This window comes from Oncorhynchus nerka, linkage group LG10, assembly GCF_034236695.1.
Source record: "Oncorhynchus nerka isolate Pitt River linkage group LG10, Oner_Uvic_2.0, whole genome shotgun sequence".
NCBI classification, from domain to species: Eukaryota; Metazoa; Chordata; class Actinopteri; order Salmoniformes; family Salmonidae; genus Oncorhynchus; species Oncorhynchus nerka.
In genome coordinates this window covers 60912533-60927410 of record NC_088405.1, presented here as the reverse complement: position 1 = coordinate 60927410, position 14878 = coordinate 60912533, and the positions used below count along the sequence as shown (strand labels likewise).

General features: G+C 41.3%; 1 protein-coding gene across 1 annotated transcript in view; it reads right to left on the bottom strand.

Annotated features, from left to right (window-relative positions):
- Nucleotides 1-5844: 5844 nt before the first annotated feature.
- Nucleotides 5845-14878, bottom strand: part of LOC115135740 (ephrin-B1-like) — a 78672-nt gene continuing 69638 nt past the window's right edge. The window contains exons 4-5 of the mRNA XM_029670792.2: nucleotides 13466-13603; nucleotides 5845-10746 (exon numbers count right to left, since the gene is read on the bottom strand). Coding sequence (XP_029526652.1) covers nucleotides 10364-10746; nucleotides 13466-13603 — 521 coding nt within the window. The 3' untranslated portion in view covers nucleotides 5845-10363. The remainder of the gene's footprint in view (nucleotides 10747-13465; nucleotides 13604-14878) is intronic.

The window sequence follows — 14878 nt, the reverse complement described above, 5'->3', positions numbered from 1 at the left end:
TTTGGCAACACAGTCGTGGGTGAACAGGGAGGACAGGAGGGGACTAAGTACACACCCCTTAGGTGCTCCAGTGTTGAGGATCAGTGTGGCAGACGTGTTGTTGCCTACTCTTACCACCTGGGGGCGGCCCGTCAGGAACTCCAGAATCCAGTTGCAGAGGGAGGTGTTTAGTCCCCGGGTCCTTAGCTTAGTGATGAGCATCGTGGGCACTATGGTGTTGACCACTGAGCTGTAGTCAATGAACAGCATTCTCACATATGTGATTTTTTTGTCCAGATGGGAAAGGGAAGTGTGGAGTGCGATTGAGATTGAGATTGCGTCATCTGTGGATCTGTTGTTGCGGTATGCGAATTGGAGTGGGTGTAGGGTATCCGGGAGGATGTTGTTGATGTGAGCCATGACCAGCCTTTCAAAGCACTTCATGGCTACCAACGTGAGTGCTACGGGGCGTTTAGGCATGTTACCTTCGCTTCCTTGGGCACAGGGACTATGGTGGCCTGCTTGAAACATGTACACTACTGTTCAAAAGTTTAGGGTCACTTAGAAATGTCCTTGTTTTTGAAAGAAAAGCACAAAAAAATTGTCCATTAAAATAACATCAAATTGATCAGAAATACAGTGTAGACATTGTTAATGTTGTAAATGACTATTGTAGCTGGAAACGGCAGATTTTTAATGGAATATCTACATAGGCATACAGAGGCCCATTATCAGAAACCATCACTCCTGTGTTCCAATGGCACGTTGTGTTAGCTAATCCAAGTTTATAATTTTAAAAGGCTAATTGATCATTAGAAAATCATTTTGCAAACATGTTAGCACAGCTGCAAACTGTTGTTCAGATTAAAGAAGCAATAAAACTGGCCTTCTTTAGACTAGTTGAGTATCTGGAGCATCAGCATTTGTGGGTTCGATTACAGGCTAGGCCAGCATCCCGGAGTCGCCTCTTCACTGTTGAATATTGAGACTGGTGTTTTGCGGGTAATATTAAATGAAGCTGCCAGTGAGGTGTCTGTTACAGACTCATTCAGGGAGAGGTTGAAAATGTCAGTGAAGACACTTGCCAGTTGGTCTGCGAATTCTTTGAGTACACGTCCTGGTAATCGATCTGTCCCCACAGTTTTGTGAATGTTGACCTGTTCAAAGGTCTCGCTCACACCGGCTAAAGAGAGCGTTAATCACACAGTCATGTAGAACAGCTGGTGCTCTCATGCATGCTTCAGTGTTTCTTGCCTCGAAGCAAGCATAAAAGGCATTTAGCTAGTCTGGTAGGCTCGCATCACTGGGCAGCTCGCGTCTAGGTTTCCCTTTGTAGTCTGTAATAGAATTCATGCCCTGACATATCCGACGAGTATCAGAGCCCGTGTAGTAGGATTCAATCCTAATCTTGCATTGACACTTTGCTTGTTTGATGGTTAATTTGAGGGCATAGAGGGATTTCTTATACGCGTCCGGATTAGTGTCCCGCTCCTTGAAAGCAGCAGCTCTAGCCATTAGTTTGATGTGGATTTTGTCTGTAATCCATGGCTTCTGGTTGGGATATGTACGTACGGTTACTGTGGGGACGACGTCGTCGATGCACTTATTGATGAAGCCGATGACTGAGGTGGTATACTCCTCTGGTACTTCCTGCTCCTGCTTGTAAGCAGGAATCAGGAGGATAGAATTATGGTCAGATTTGCCAAATGGAAGGCGGGGCACAGCGTGTATGCATCTCTGTGTGTGGAGTAAAGGTGGTCTTGAGTTTTCTTTTCCTCTGGTTGCACATGTGACATGCTGGTAAATCTTTGGTAAAACTGATTTAAGTTTGCCTGCATTAAAGTCCCCGGCCACTAGGAGAGGCACTTCTGGGTGAGCATTTTCTTGTTTGCTTATGGCCTTATAGAGTTGGTTGAGTGTGATCTTAGTGCCAGCCTGTCTGTGGTGGTAAATAGACAGCTGCGAGTAGTATACGTAGATGAGAACTCTCTTTGTAGATAGTGTGGTCTACAGCTTATCATAAGGTACTCTACCCACAGGCGAGCAATACCTTGAGACTTCTTTAATATTAGACGTTGCGCACTAGCTGTTATTGACAAAAAGACACACACCCCACCCCTGGTCGTAGCTTCTCTGTTCTGCAGATGATTTGAAACTCCCTCGAGCTCTATATTGTCCATTTCGTCGTTCAGCCACAACTCTGTGAAACATAGGATATTACAGTTCTTAATGTCCCGTTGGTAGGATAAGCTAAAAAATTAACAAATTGCACAATTGATTACGGCCATGTAAAGCTTTGGCCATCTTCTTCGGCACCCTTTTATTTAAATAATCAATTATTTAATTAATCAAAATAATCAACTTCTACCATCTTCTTTATGTTAGATGGGTTGCTTACTGCTTAACGTTGCTTATTGATTGTGCCATATAAACGTTTGTACTTTTTTCCCTACTATGTTCAGAATGGAATACCACGTTGGTCTTCCTGTGAATTAAAAAAACAAAAAACATTTTAACAGTAAAATCATACCTTGATCTCACGAATGCAAGAGAATGCGTGGCCCTCCTGAGGGTGAACAGCCTTGGTTCGATTTTTATGAACACATAGATCTCTATATTATAACTCTCACATTTAAGTGATGGGTTGGGATAGGTGGAACCCTTTATCTAATGGGAAGCTCTGCTGTTCTGTTCCAAGAGGAACAAATTAAAGTTGCATGGGGGAGAGGAAAGTTTCCAAAGTTAGCAGCGTTAGCATTCACTTTTCTCTTGAAGGCGGTGCATGTAATGATTTTTTCCCTCCAGACAGTTTTCTTTCACTCCATGAAGCAAATATGGAAGTTTATTTTTTTATATTCATGACAAGATATTTGCTGACAGTGGCACTTATGAAACTTTTTGAGAAGTCAAAAAAATATGTGCTGAATTTTCTTTCACAAACTGAGTGTCTGAAAGAGTTGAGGATGAAACATGTATTGGGGAGTGCCTGGAACATCTGTTTAAGAACCGATTCAATGCCTTATACAAACATTTAGCAAACCGTGTGAGAGACAGGATACTTCCAATTAATACCACCAAATACATGTGTTTGACTGAAATTCTGTTTGAAGTGACGACACCTAAGAGCTTGCTGTGGTTGTGTTTGAGATTAAAATGACCAGCAATATCTAAATAAATGATCGCTTTGAAGAGTTGAATTTCTATAAATTCTGGAGGACTTCAGGGAGCTAATAGGGATCACTGCAACAACACATTTGTTCATTTGGATCAATCACCAGTTTGGATGTCAAAAAGCCAGGATGTCAAACACCAGGATGACTCCGCAGCAGAGATATCCACAGTTAGAGCTCAACCTGCAAATACAAATTTATTACAAGACCTCCTGCACTAACTCCAGCCATGAGAGCAACATTTGCTCATTAGATGTGTGCTGGGAGCTGAGGCTCGGAACAAATGGATAGCATCAACGAAAAAGTCAATGGAGAAGAAATGTACAGTCGTGGCCAAAAGTTTTAAGAATGACACAAATATAAATGTTCACAAAGTCTGCTGCCTCAGTTTGTATGATAGCAATTTGCATATACTCCAGAATGTTATGAAGAGTGATCAGATGAAATGCAATTAATTGCAAAGTCCCTCTGCCATGCAAATGAACTAAATCCCCCCCCAAAAAACATTTCCACGGCATTTGAGCCCTACCACAAAAGGACCAGCTGACATCATGTCAGTGATTCTCTCGTTAACACAGGTGTGAGTGTTGACGAGGACAAGGCTGGAGATCACTCTGTCATGCTGATTGAGATTGAATAACAGACTGGAAGCTTCAAAAGGAGGGTGGTGCTTGGAATCATTGTTCTTCCTCTGTCATCCATGGTTACCTGCAAGGAAACACGTGCCATCATCATTGCTTTGCACGAAAAGGGCTTCATAGCAAGGATATTGCTACCAGTAAGATTGCACCTAAATCAACCATTTATCGGATCATCAAGAACTTCAACGAGAGCGGTTCAATTGTTGTGAAGAAGGCTTCAGGGCGCCCAAGAAAGTCCAGCAAGCGTCTGGACCGTCTCCTAAACTTGATTCAGCTGCGGGATCGGGGCACCACCAGTACAGAGCTTGCTCAGGAATGGCAGCAGGCAGGTGTGAGTGCATCTGCACGCACAGTGAGGCGAAGACTTTTGGAGGATGGCCTGGTGTCAAGAAGGGCAGCAAAGAAGCCACTTCTCTCCAGGAAAAACATCAGGGACAGACTGATATTCTGCAAAAGGTACAGGGATTGGACTGGGGTAAAATAATTTTCTCTGATGAATCCCCTTTCCGATTGTTTGGGGCATCCGGAAAAAAGCTTGTCTGGAGAAGACAAGGTGAGCGCTACCATCAGTCCTGTGTCATGCCAACAATAAAGCATCCTGATACCATTCATGTGTGGTGTTGCTTCTCAGCCAAGGGAGTGGGCTCACTCACAATTCTGCCTAAGAACACAGCCATGAATAAAAAATGGTACCAACACATCCTCCGAGAGCAACTTCTCCCAACCATCCAGGAACAGTTTGGTGACGAACAATGCCTTTTCCAGCATGATGGATCACCTTGCCATAAGGCAAAAGTGATAACTTAGTGGCTCGGGGAACAAAACATAGATGACCAGGAAACTCCCCAGACCTTAATCCCATTGAGAACTTGTGGTCAATCCTCAAGAGGCGGGTGGACAAACAAAACCCCACAAATTGTGACAAACTCCAAGCATTGATTATGCAAGAATGGGCTGCCATCAGTCAGGATGTGGCCCAGAAGTTAATTGACAGCATGCCAGGGCGGATTGCAGAGGTCTTGAAAAAGAAGGGTCAACACCGCAAATATTGACTCTTTGCATCAACTTCATGTAATTGTCAATAAAAGCCTTTGACACGTATGAAATGCTTGTAATTATACTTCAGTATTCCATAGTAACATCTGACAAAAATATCTAAAGACACTGAAGCAACAAACTTTGTGAAAATTAATATTTGTGTCATTCTCAAAACTTTTGGCCATGACTGTACACTAAAGCACCCTGTTTTTTTCTCTCTCTCTCTCTAAATCAAACTACGAAGTTCCAAACTGCCTCTGGAAGCAACATCAGCACAAGAACTGTTTGTTGGGAGCTTCATAAAATGGGTTTCCATGGCCGAGCAGCCTAAGATCACCATGGTTGATCATGGTTCGGGCTAGGCCCCTTAGTTCCAGTGAAGGGAAATCTTAATGCTACAGCAGACAATGACATTCTAGACAGTTATGTACTTCTAACTTTGTGGCAACAGTTTGGGGGAAGGCTCTTTCCTGTTTCAGAATGGCAATGACCCCGTGCATATAGCGAGGTCCATATAGAAATGGTTTGTCGAGATCGGTGTGGAAGAACTTGACTGGCCTGCACAGAGCCCTGACCTCAACCCCATCGAACACCTTTAGGATGAATTGGAACACCAACTGCGAGCCAGGCCTAATCACCCAACCTCAGTGCCTGACCTCATTAATGCTCTTGTGGCTGAATGGAAGCAAGTCCCCGCAGCACTGTTCCAACATCTAGTGAAAAGCTTTCCCAGAAGAAGCTGTTTATAGCAGCAAAGGGGGACCAACTCCATATTAATGTCCATGATTTTGGAATGAGATGTTCGACGAGCAGTGTCCACATACTTTTGGTCATGTAGTGTAGCTATACCACCACATTTATTTTGTTCAGCTAAGAAATGTGGCAGTCAAGATATACACTCTGAATTGCTTTTCAATAAAACCCATATCAGTGCTGCCTTGCGTAAGACACATTCTACCGTGCATGGTTCAATGCACCATCTGCTTGCTATACATTTTGAAATAAAAGACACCAGATAAATTCCATAGGAAAAATTTATTTATCAATATGCAATATCAGGATTTCAAACTTGGCTCATGGAATTTCCATTCCATAGTAACTGGTTATGTTGAACATGGGTTGAAGCTGCGTGTGAATGAAAGGCGAAATATGAACGCGGAGCAGATACAAAAAACACAAATGCACTGGGATTGCATACATGTACATTGAAAATAATACTGTATCATGAACAGAAATAAAACAATGACAATAATGACACAGAGCAGGGAAAGTGAGCAACCAGTCAAACTGAACAAGCCAGTACTGTTTAAACTGTGATGAGCAGGAAAACCAAAACACTGTATTACTACTCTAATAACATGGAGCTGTATAAGTTCATGTACTGTACTTCCACTATCATGTCGCTAATCACTGCTCTAATATTTTCCTTTGTGAGCGGCCTGGCCTCCACACACAGCACAGCAGAGTCTGGCTGAACTTGGCTGTGTGGCGGCTGATAGCTGAAGAAATGTCTGGGGCTTGAGCTGCTTTATCATTAAAGAGAGCCAGAGATAATATTGTGATAATCTGCAAAGGTCAAGAGAGCATCTCCATTTCACCTTGAGGGCTGACAAAGGAGTGAGATCGAGCCATGTATGCTGGCATTATTTATTTCCTAAAGTCGCAAGCTCAGCAGAGCTCCAAGCACGCAGCTCCCCCTTGGACTCTCACAACTAGAGATGGAATGACTATATTTAGGGAAACTTGCCCAGAATAATATACTGCCAAAGAGATGCCCGGAATAATGTTCTGTTCATCTGAATATTTGAAATCAGCATGGGTTTATTTATTTACCTATGGAGTATGTTATTATACTCAGATGAATCTTCATCAAGGCATTAGATATTTAACTGGTTGCTGACCCTCCCCTGTTTTACGTTCACTAACAGTTCCATTGATTTCAAGGGGTGACTGTCACAGAGAAAATGGATTACATGTATAGTAGAGTGTCTAGCCCTTCTCTAGGTTCCCAATCCAGCACCCACAAACAAACAATCTGGGACAGCTAGAATGAAACTAAGGGGGAATCTCTCATGCTGAATGTATGTGGTGAACCATGATACGATGTTCTTCTCTCCTTGCAATGCCTGACACTTAAACACTGTCTCTAAGAGATGTGTCATCTATTATCGGTCTCTAAAAAAAAAATCAGGATTTATATGAAATGTATTCTCAAAAAGACATCTATTTACAAAATTCTGCATACAAAAAAAAACAAATATGTTCATAAATGGGGCTCTATTAAATGTAACTTTTAAATTGAATTTTTTCACATATTTACATTATTTTAGGCCACTGAACTAACCAAACAATAATAAACAAGCAGTAAATGGATGTCACTTCTAGGACCACATGGTGTTTGTGGTAGTGTTAATTGAAGACCATACAGTGGTGTAGACATTATCCTTCCAACATTTTGACGATTATCATTGTATTCAACTATACCTTTACCCAATGACAAACCACACACAATAACCACACAATGTTTGTTCAATATCTGAAGAATTTGGATTCTGTTGGTCACCAGTTTGTCATTGACTTCATCTGAGTTTTTTTTAATCACTTATTGAGTTGTGCCCTCGATAAAACTTAGTTACAGTATTGAACAAAATATGTTTAAAAAAATGTAATGCCAAATCATGATTACAGTCATTTTACATATGTTGTAAACAATGTATTTTTTCAATGTAGGTGTCAATGTACAAGACACTAGGAAGGCAATAGTACATTTATTCTAGGCCCTTTTTAAGCCAAACAAATGGCAATGTATCAACATAAATCCAGACTGGGAAAAAATAAAAGAAATGTTTTGTTATAAAAGAACAGGCAGTCTGCTATAGCCCTCAAAGCAAACAAATATGTCTGTGTACAGCAGAGGAGGTTGGTGGCACCTTAAGAATCTGAAACAATGCCAACAAACTGGTCGCACATGTCCTGCTCTTGCTGCTATACTTCTTAATAACTTTAAATAATGTCAATGTTATCAGCATTAAAAATATGCCAGAATAACCTCTACTGTAAATACAGGACAGTATCTATCTTCTTTCACAATAAACACAGACAACTAAACAACGGGACCAACTTCAGAACATGGGGATAAGATATTGACACAGAAAATACTGTACGTGTAATGATTTGTGTTGAAAACTATTTGGTACCAGTGTAATCTTCCCTGGTCTTTGAGGTTGCCATGTGATAGGAATTGTAAGTCATTAGTTGTCCTCCTGTTGACACCAGAGATGTTTAAGCGACACCCTGTTGCGGTGGTAATAACTCTTTAGGAATTAAAAAAGCCTTTTCATGAGCAGGAATAGTTTAAGATAAAAATGTTCTGGATTGCAATTACGTTTGTACAACAATTTGTAATGTAGAATCATTATTTACTTTAAGTGTCTACTCTGTGCCTCATCTGCGCTAAGTGATTTTGAAAGGTTTGGTTTTCCCACCATCGCACAGCTGAGGAGAATAGGGACTGGAGCTGGTTGCCAAACTCTTTCTATTATCATTTATTCTCCTGAAACTAGCTTTTATTGAGATGCACAACACACATGATTGACATTACCTGCACCCACTTCTCATTCTGAGCACATGACTGATCCAGGCACCATGTCTACAGTATGTGACTATGAATGAATTCAGACCCAAAAGAGAATGTGGAAAACAATAAAACCATCCTTAGCAACATCCCTATCCATTCCATTGTCTCCGGGTGCAGAACTAACACTACAAATGTCATACCATTCGGTGAACACCACTCATTCCCTCCAAAGCCATCCAATTCTTCTGAGAGCACGACCTTTAGGTGGGAGTGAAAGGTTTGATAACATCTTAATTGTGCCCACACTTTTTCTGCTCATACAAATCAGATCTTGTTATTATTTTTCACTGAAGGGAAAACTCAGGCCTAATTTAAGAGGAGCAAAACCCCTTGAGGCTTCAGATACAGAAGTGACTTGTCAATTTGAAACAACCTTTGTTTTCTTTTATTTCAGTCATGATGGCCTCTCACCATGATTGAGTATGAGCTATTTGTTTTTTATTCATTTATATCCAGGGTGAGGCAACTTCGTTGCTCGTTTTTTCCCGCCACAGTTGCATAACTGACTTTGCCTGTTCAGACAAGCTTAGAGAAGTAGAAGAGGAGACACTTATTTCACACAAGTATGTCACCTAGATGTGTGTTTTTTTTTTTTTACAGTACCAGTCAAAAGTCTGGACACAACCACTCATTCAAGGGTTTTTCATAATTTTTTAAAATGTTCTATATTGTAGAAGACATCAAAACTATGAAATAACACATATGGAATCATGTAGTAACCAACAGGACAATGAACAAAAACACCTCCAGGCTGTGTAAGGGCCATTTGACCAAGAAGGAGAGTGATGGAGTGCTGTATTAGATTACCTGTCCTGCACAACCACCCAACCTCAACCCAAGTGAGATGGTTTGGGATGAGTTGGACTGCAGAGTGAAGGAAAAGCAGCCAACAAGTGCTCAGCATATGTGGGAACTCCTTCAATACTGTTGGAAAAGCATTCCAGGTGTAGCTGGATGAGAGAATGCCAAGAGTGTGCAAAACTGTCATCAAGGCAAAGCGTAGCTACTTTGAAGAAAATATATTTGTATTTGTTTAACACTTTCTTGGTTACTACATGATTCCATATGTGTTATTTCATAGTTTTGATGTCTTCACTATTATCCTACAATGTTGAAAATAGTAAAAATTAAGAAAAACCCTGGGATGCGTAGGTGTGTCCAAACTTTGGACTGGTAATGTGTGTGTGTGTGTGTGTATGTGTATATATATATATATATATATATACACATATATGTATATATATATATATATATATAAGAGAAAGGGTGGCAAAGTATCACTAAAGGACACATGAAAAATATTAATATTTACCATAATATTGTATGTATTAACTAGATATACAGTAGAAAATAAACAACGTTGAAGGAGCAGACATTGGTGAAGAGGGAGCTACTGTAGGTGACTGATAAAAAAGAATAGTGCAGGTAAAACATATTAAAGGGAAGTGTGTTATGCTATATCATCACACTGTGCCTTTTTCTGTCTCTGAGCAGACCATGGAGGCTTCATTACAGGAATGGAGCCCATGAGTGACAGCCCTATCACGGGTCCTTTGTTTGTGTAGTATACCCTGTTTGCAACTTGTCTCCATTGTCAGAGCAAAGGCTTTTCTACTCCATAAGCTTGACCATCTTTACAGTCCTCTCAGACACACAGAATAGCGAAACTTGGGTGAATTCAATTTCTAGCAAGAAGCAGGAAGAGAAGACGACACAAACCCTCCAAAACCTGCCCTTTGGCCTATCTGGAAACAAACAATTATTCAACTACCGTGTCCATGACGACCTGTTTTTTATTTCTGTTCTTGTGATGCTATTTTGAACATCAGATGGACAAGGTAGTAAAAGGTAGACCAGAATTCTCCCCTACAAGCAAACATCCTAAAGATAGTCTTTGCTCAGACCTTGTAGTAGATGTTGGCTGGGCTCTGCGGGGGCATCTCCTGGACTATATAAACCGGATGGCCGTAGTCCCCGCTCACCTTCTCGTAATGGGGGCAGTAGTTGTTTTCTGTAGTCCGTAGAGGGATGATGATGTCACTGGGTTCTGAGCCAGCGTTCCCAGAGCACTTGGGGCTGGCCAGCGTGCTGAGTGACAGAGCGGTGGTCCGCTGCTGGGTGTGCTTGCGGTTCCTCTTCCTCAGCTTGATCAGCAGGACGATGAGGATGATGATGATCAGCAGGAAGATGACGCATCCCGCTCCGATGGCAGCAAACAGCGCTGGCTTGGAGGCAAAAATACCCTCTGCTGAGTTGGACTTGTTGTCCTGGTTCATGGTGTCTGTGGATGGAAAAATAAAGGAATCAGTTAGCAGCAGGGAATGAACAAGTGGTGGTCTGCTTGGCAGCCAAGTCAGACAAAGCTGTACTGTTGCTGATCAGGATAGAGGTGGAACCCTGCGAGGGTGCAAATGGGTTCTCAATGAGAAAAAGGCTTCTTCCATTATTTCTCTGAATTGACTGAGTAGCTAGGGGCTTCCTGACTGTGTGGCCTTTGTGAGCGTGTGGGGGTGTCCATTTTCCACAGATGATAGCTCATTTCTTCTTGGCATGCATCCTGAGAGCGAGTGGAGGATTAAACTGTGTATGTTTAGCCATATGTTATAACTCCACATGAGGGGGTAAAGGAAGAGAAACTGTTTAAACGTATATAACCGGCTGCGAGGGAAAAGAAAACAACACCAGTCCCTCTATTAGACACAGAGGATGAGGATTGAGTCCAATTAGAGTGGCATGCCTATTTCCTGTGTGGTCCTGAAGCCTCCCTCCCTCCCTATCCCTCCCTCCCTTCACTATGTATACTTCACTGCCTCCCAGCGCTGCCTGCCTGGGAGCACAGCTTCCGCCGCTGTCTGCCTGCCTGCCCAACGCTGCTGCTGCACTGTCAAATCAGAGGCTGCTAGCTGCATTTACACTGGGGGTAGAGGAATGGATTCCACAGTGATCCCAAACATAACCAAATCACCACTAGAATTATTCCCAGCTCTTATTATGTTCTTTCATTTTGCAGGGTAAGACGGCCCTGATGAAAGGGGAAGAAAATCCCATTTCAAAGTTGACAGATGGAAAACAGTCGACTATTGATCTTTACACGAGACCATAGAGCCAAATGTTGAAGGCAATGGAGCTGATCAGTGTCTGTCAGCCCCCACTGCTTTTATTTTCCAGCATGTCGAGTGAACAGAAGACTAGTTTGTGAACAAAAGACTAGTTCGTTCTCGCTCATATTAATGAAGTCAAGACCACCTGCCGGTTAATGAGCATGAGGACGTTATCGTGACATGGAACATTAGCTTTCCTCAAGATCGTCTGAACGATTCTAAGACACTAGAATTATTCAAATGACTTCTGGGTGAACTAATTTTCACATTTGCACCTAACTGTAGACCCATGCCAACACTTCAGAATGTTCTGAATAATTTATAGAAATCTATTCTGGCCATCTCTCTACCCAGTTTAATTTAGATGCTGAGCATGAATGACTGTGAGTGTTATTATAATGTGCTTTCCTCACACTCTGCTGAGACCTTTTCTGCTTCCAAAGACCTTAATGGCTCAGGAAAAAAATGTGCATACAAATTAAAACGAGGTATTACCTCTTTGTATTACAGAGGCAAAACAACATTTGATCTTTCCACTGAATGAATGATAGGCAGAAGGAAGCAGCTTGATAAAAGCCTTTTTCTGCCATAATAAGCAGATACAGATAGTACCTGTGCTCCTCTGTCAAAGCTTCAACACCACAAAGGCAAAGCATTGTACCGGATATCTCAGTATATTTTCACTTTAGTGCAGAGGGATAAACCTCCCAACAGTATCTCTGACTGTTTAAATGCTGAAGTATTTGCAAATTGAAACGTATCATTTTGCTCCTGCTGGCAGCTCTGACGATAATCCCATGCATTTATTTTGTCTGTTGTTCTGATTGGCTTTGGATCAGTTGTGCCCATTTAGCCGCCGTTCAGCGTTCAGCTGTGCAGACAGGCATGATAAACTGTGCACCTGTATTACATTCCTCTTCACCTGTGGTATGAGAGAAGTCAGACGCAAAAGGTTGTTAGGCGGAGCTCTCATGTGCAGGTAAAGGAATAGGACAGAAACAAAAGTTCAAAGTAACACACCAAGAAAGATGACTGTCAAACCTTCACATTGAAAGAAAACCCCACTGTGGGAGACTTGGCAGCTCTCCAGGATGAGAGGGAAGGCCATTTTGTTTGTCCTGCTGCAGAGCCAGAACTCTAGGGCCCAAATGACTTTCTAAACCTATGTAAACTTTAGCATTTTCTGCCTCCCTGTGAAAAAATACCATTCTGGTGACTGAAACCCAAGCAAAACAAACACAAATTGCTATATCTAATGTGCAGAAACCCTGCTGATGGATTTAATAGTCTCTGATAATTGTATCATCTGCCGCTAGATCTCAGCCGAGCAGATATGGTTTTAATTTTTCATTACCACACTTGAACACTGTGTCTATCTATTCACATTACTACTCAGCATAATTAAAAAGGTAGATTAGTGTAGCTTTCTCAAACCAAAATGGAAAAATATAATACTTTTGTGCCTGTGTTTGTGCATGCGTGCGAAACAGAGGATGCTGGTGGGTGGAGCTATAGCAGGACAGGCTTATTGTAATAGCTTGAATGGAATAAATGGAGCGGAGTCACACATGTGGTTCCCATACGTTTGATGTGTTTGTTAGTGTTCCTTTATTAGTTTCCAGTCTTTACAATGAGCCAATCCTCCTATAGCTCCTCCCACCAGCCTCCCCTGGACTGAGAGAATATGTGTGTGGCAGACGTGGGGAAGCATTGTACTTAGAAAATGCAGTTACAAATGGTTTCACAATGTGGGACACAGTATTGGAAGCAAAACCATGACCTTTCGGCATTGAAGGTTACAGTCCAATCCACTGATAATGAGGACTAGAACACAAAACAGGGAAACAGGGCTCATACTGAGACAAATATTCCTTTTCTCACAAGTTTGAGCATCCTCACCTTTGTTGCCTGGCTCCACAGCCCCACCACTGCCCCCCTTTTTCTTATATGGGCTGGTGGTTGTCTCCTTCACAGTGTTGTCCTGGTCTTGGCTTGGCTTGTCTGTTATAACTGGGTCCGGTACAACTGTGTTTGGGTCTGCAATTTAGATGAAGAAAGTCAACAAAGTTAAATTCTAATGTGAATATTGTAAATTCTGTTGCTCTTTTTATAATTTTCCATTAAAGGTTTGAAAATGGAGTTTGGAATGGGAGCCATATTTATCAGTTCCTTTGAACTCAATTTCTTCAAAGTAGTCGATGGCACACTTTTCAATTTAAAAACGGACAAGTCATGATGTCATATTTTGAGACATACATGACAGTATCTGCTATACCTTGCCAAATTAAGCTATAAGAAATGATGTAACTTGTCTCCTGACCAAAATGCATTTGTCACTTTTTTCATGGTTCCCCTGAGTCTCATCGATGCCATGCAGAAGTCTACGGGGATACACTGGCATTAAGGGAGATTTCATTGACTGGAATATTATTGAAGTGTGCATATGAGTTGTACTGCCCCTCCTTCCAAGATAACTTAGAGATCTTGGAATTATTTTACTGTAATAGTTTATAGAAAATATTCTAAATGTCCAATTGTTCTATTTTTAGAATTGCATTTTAAGAGCCCTAATGGAGATGTGTCTCTTTGGTTATTAACACAGTATTTATAAAGGTATAGCTACAGATATTGATTATTTTAAACCAGCTCATATTGCTGCTACAGTGTGCTATGTATAACCTAAACTGCACCCTCAGTTTGTCTGTTTGATTACAGTTAAGAGAACTACTGTTCCAGGCGCTTTGGTGGTGTGCTCTCTGCTACTGCTGAGTGCTAGTTTCTAATGTGCAACACAACAAATGGATATGTCAACAACCACTAAAGAATCTCCATCACAAAGACAATATCACACATTTGAACATGACAGCTTGTTCTATAAAGACATTACACACCCCATACTAATATAAATGTGACCAATTCACCTGAGTTTCAAACATCGACAGGCCTGGCTCTTTCTCATTATACTAACATTTTGAAAGCTTTGTCTGCAGATAAGAGAGAGTCCATCAAAGCCATCAGCCTCCCTTTAAACTACCCAGCATACGGTGCCATACAATCTCATTTCATGGGTGAATAGTCATCTTATAATTGCATAAAATTCAATGTTCATATACAAATCAATAAATTAAATCTCATAGTGTGCAGTAATACAAGAGTGACTCAGTATGAGGAAGTGTATCAGCAGATTAACAGTCTGCTATATATCCAGATATTGGTCATATAATCGTCTCCAATCATTGCCATTTATGTTAACAAAGGCATTTTGTTAGAGATAAAGTTCTCTCCATGAAAAATATAGGAATTACTTTTCTT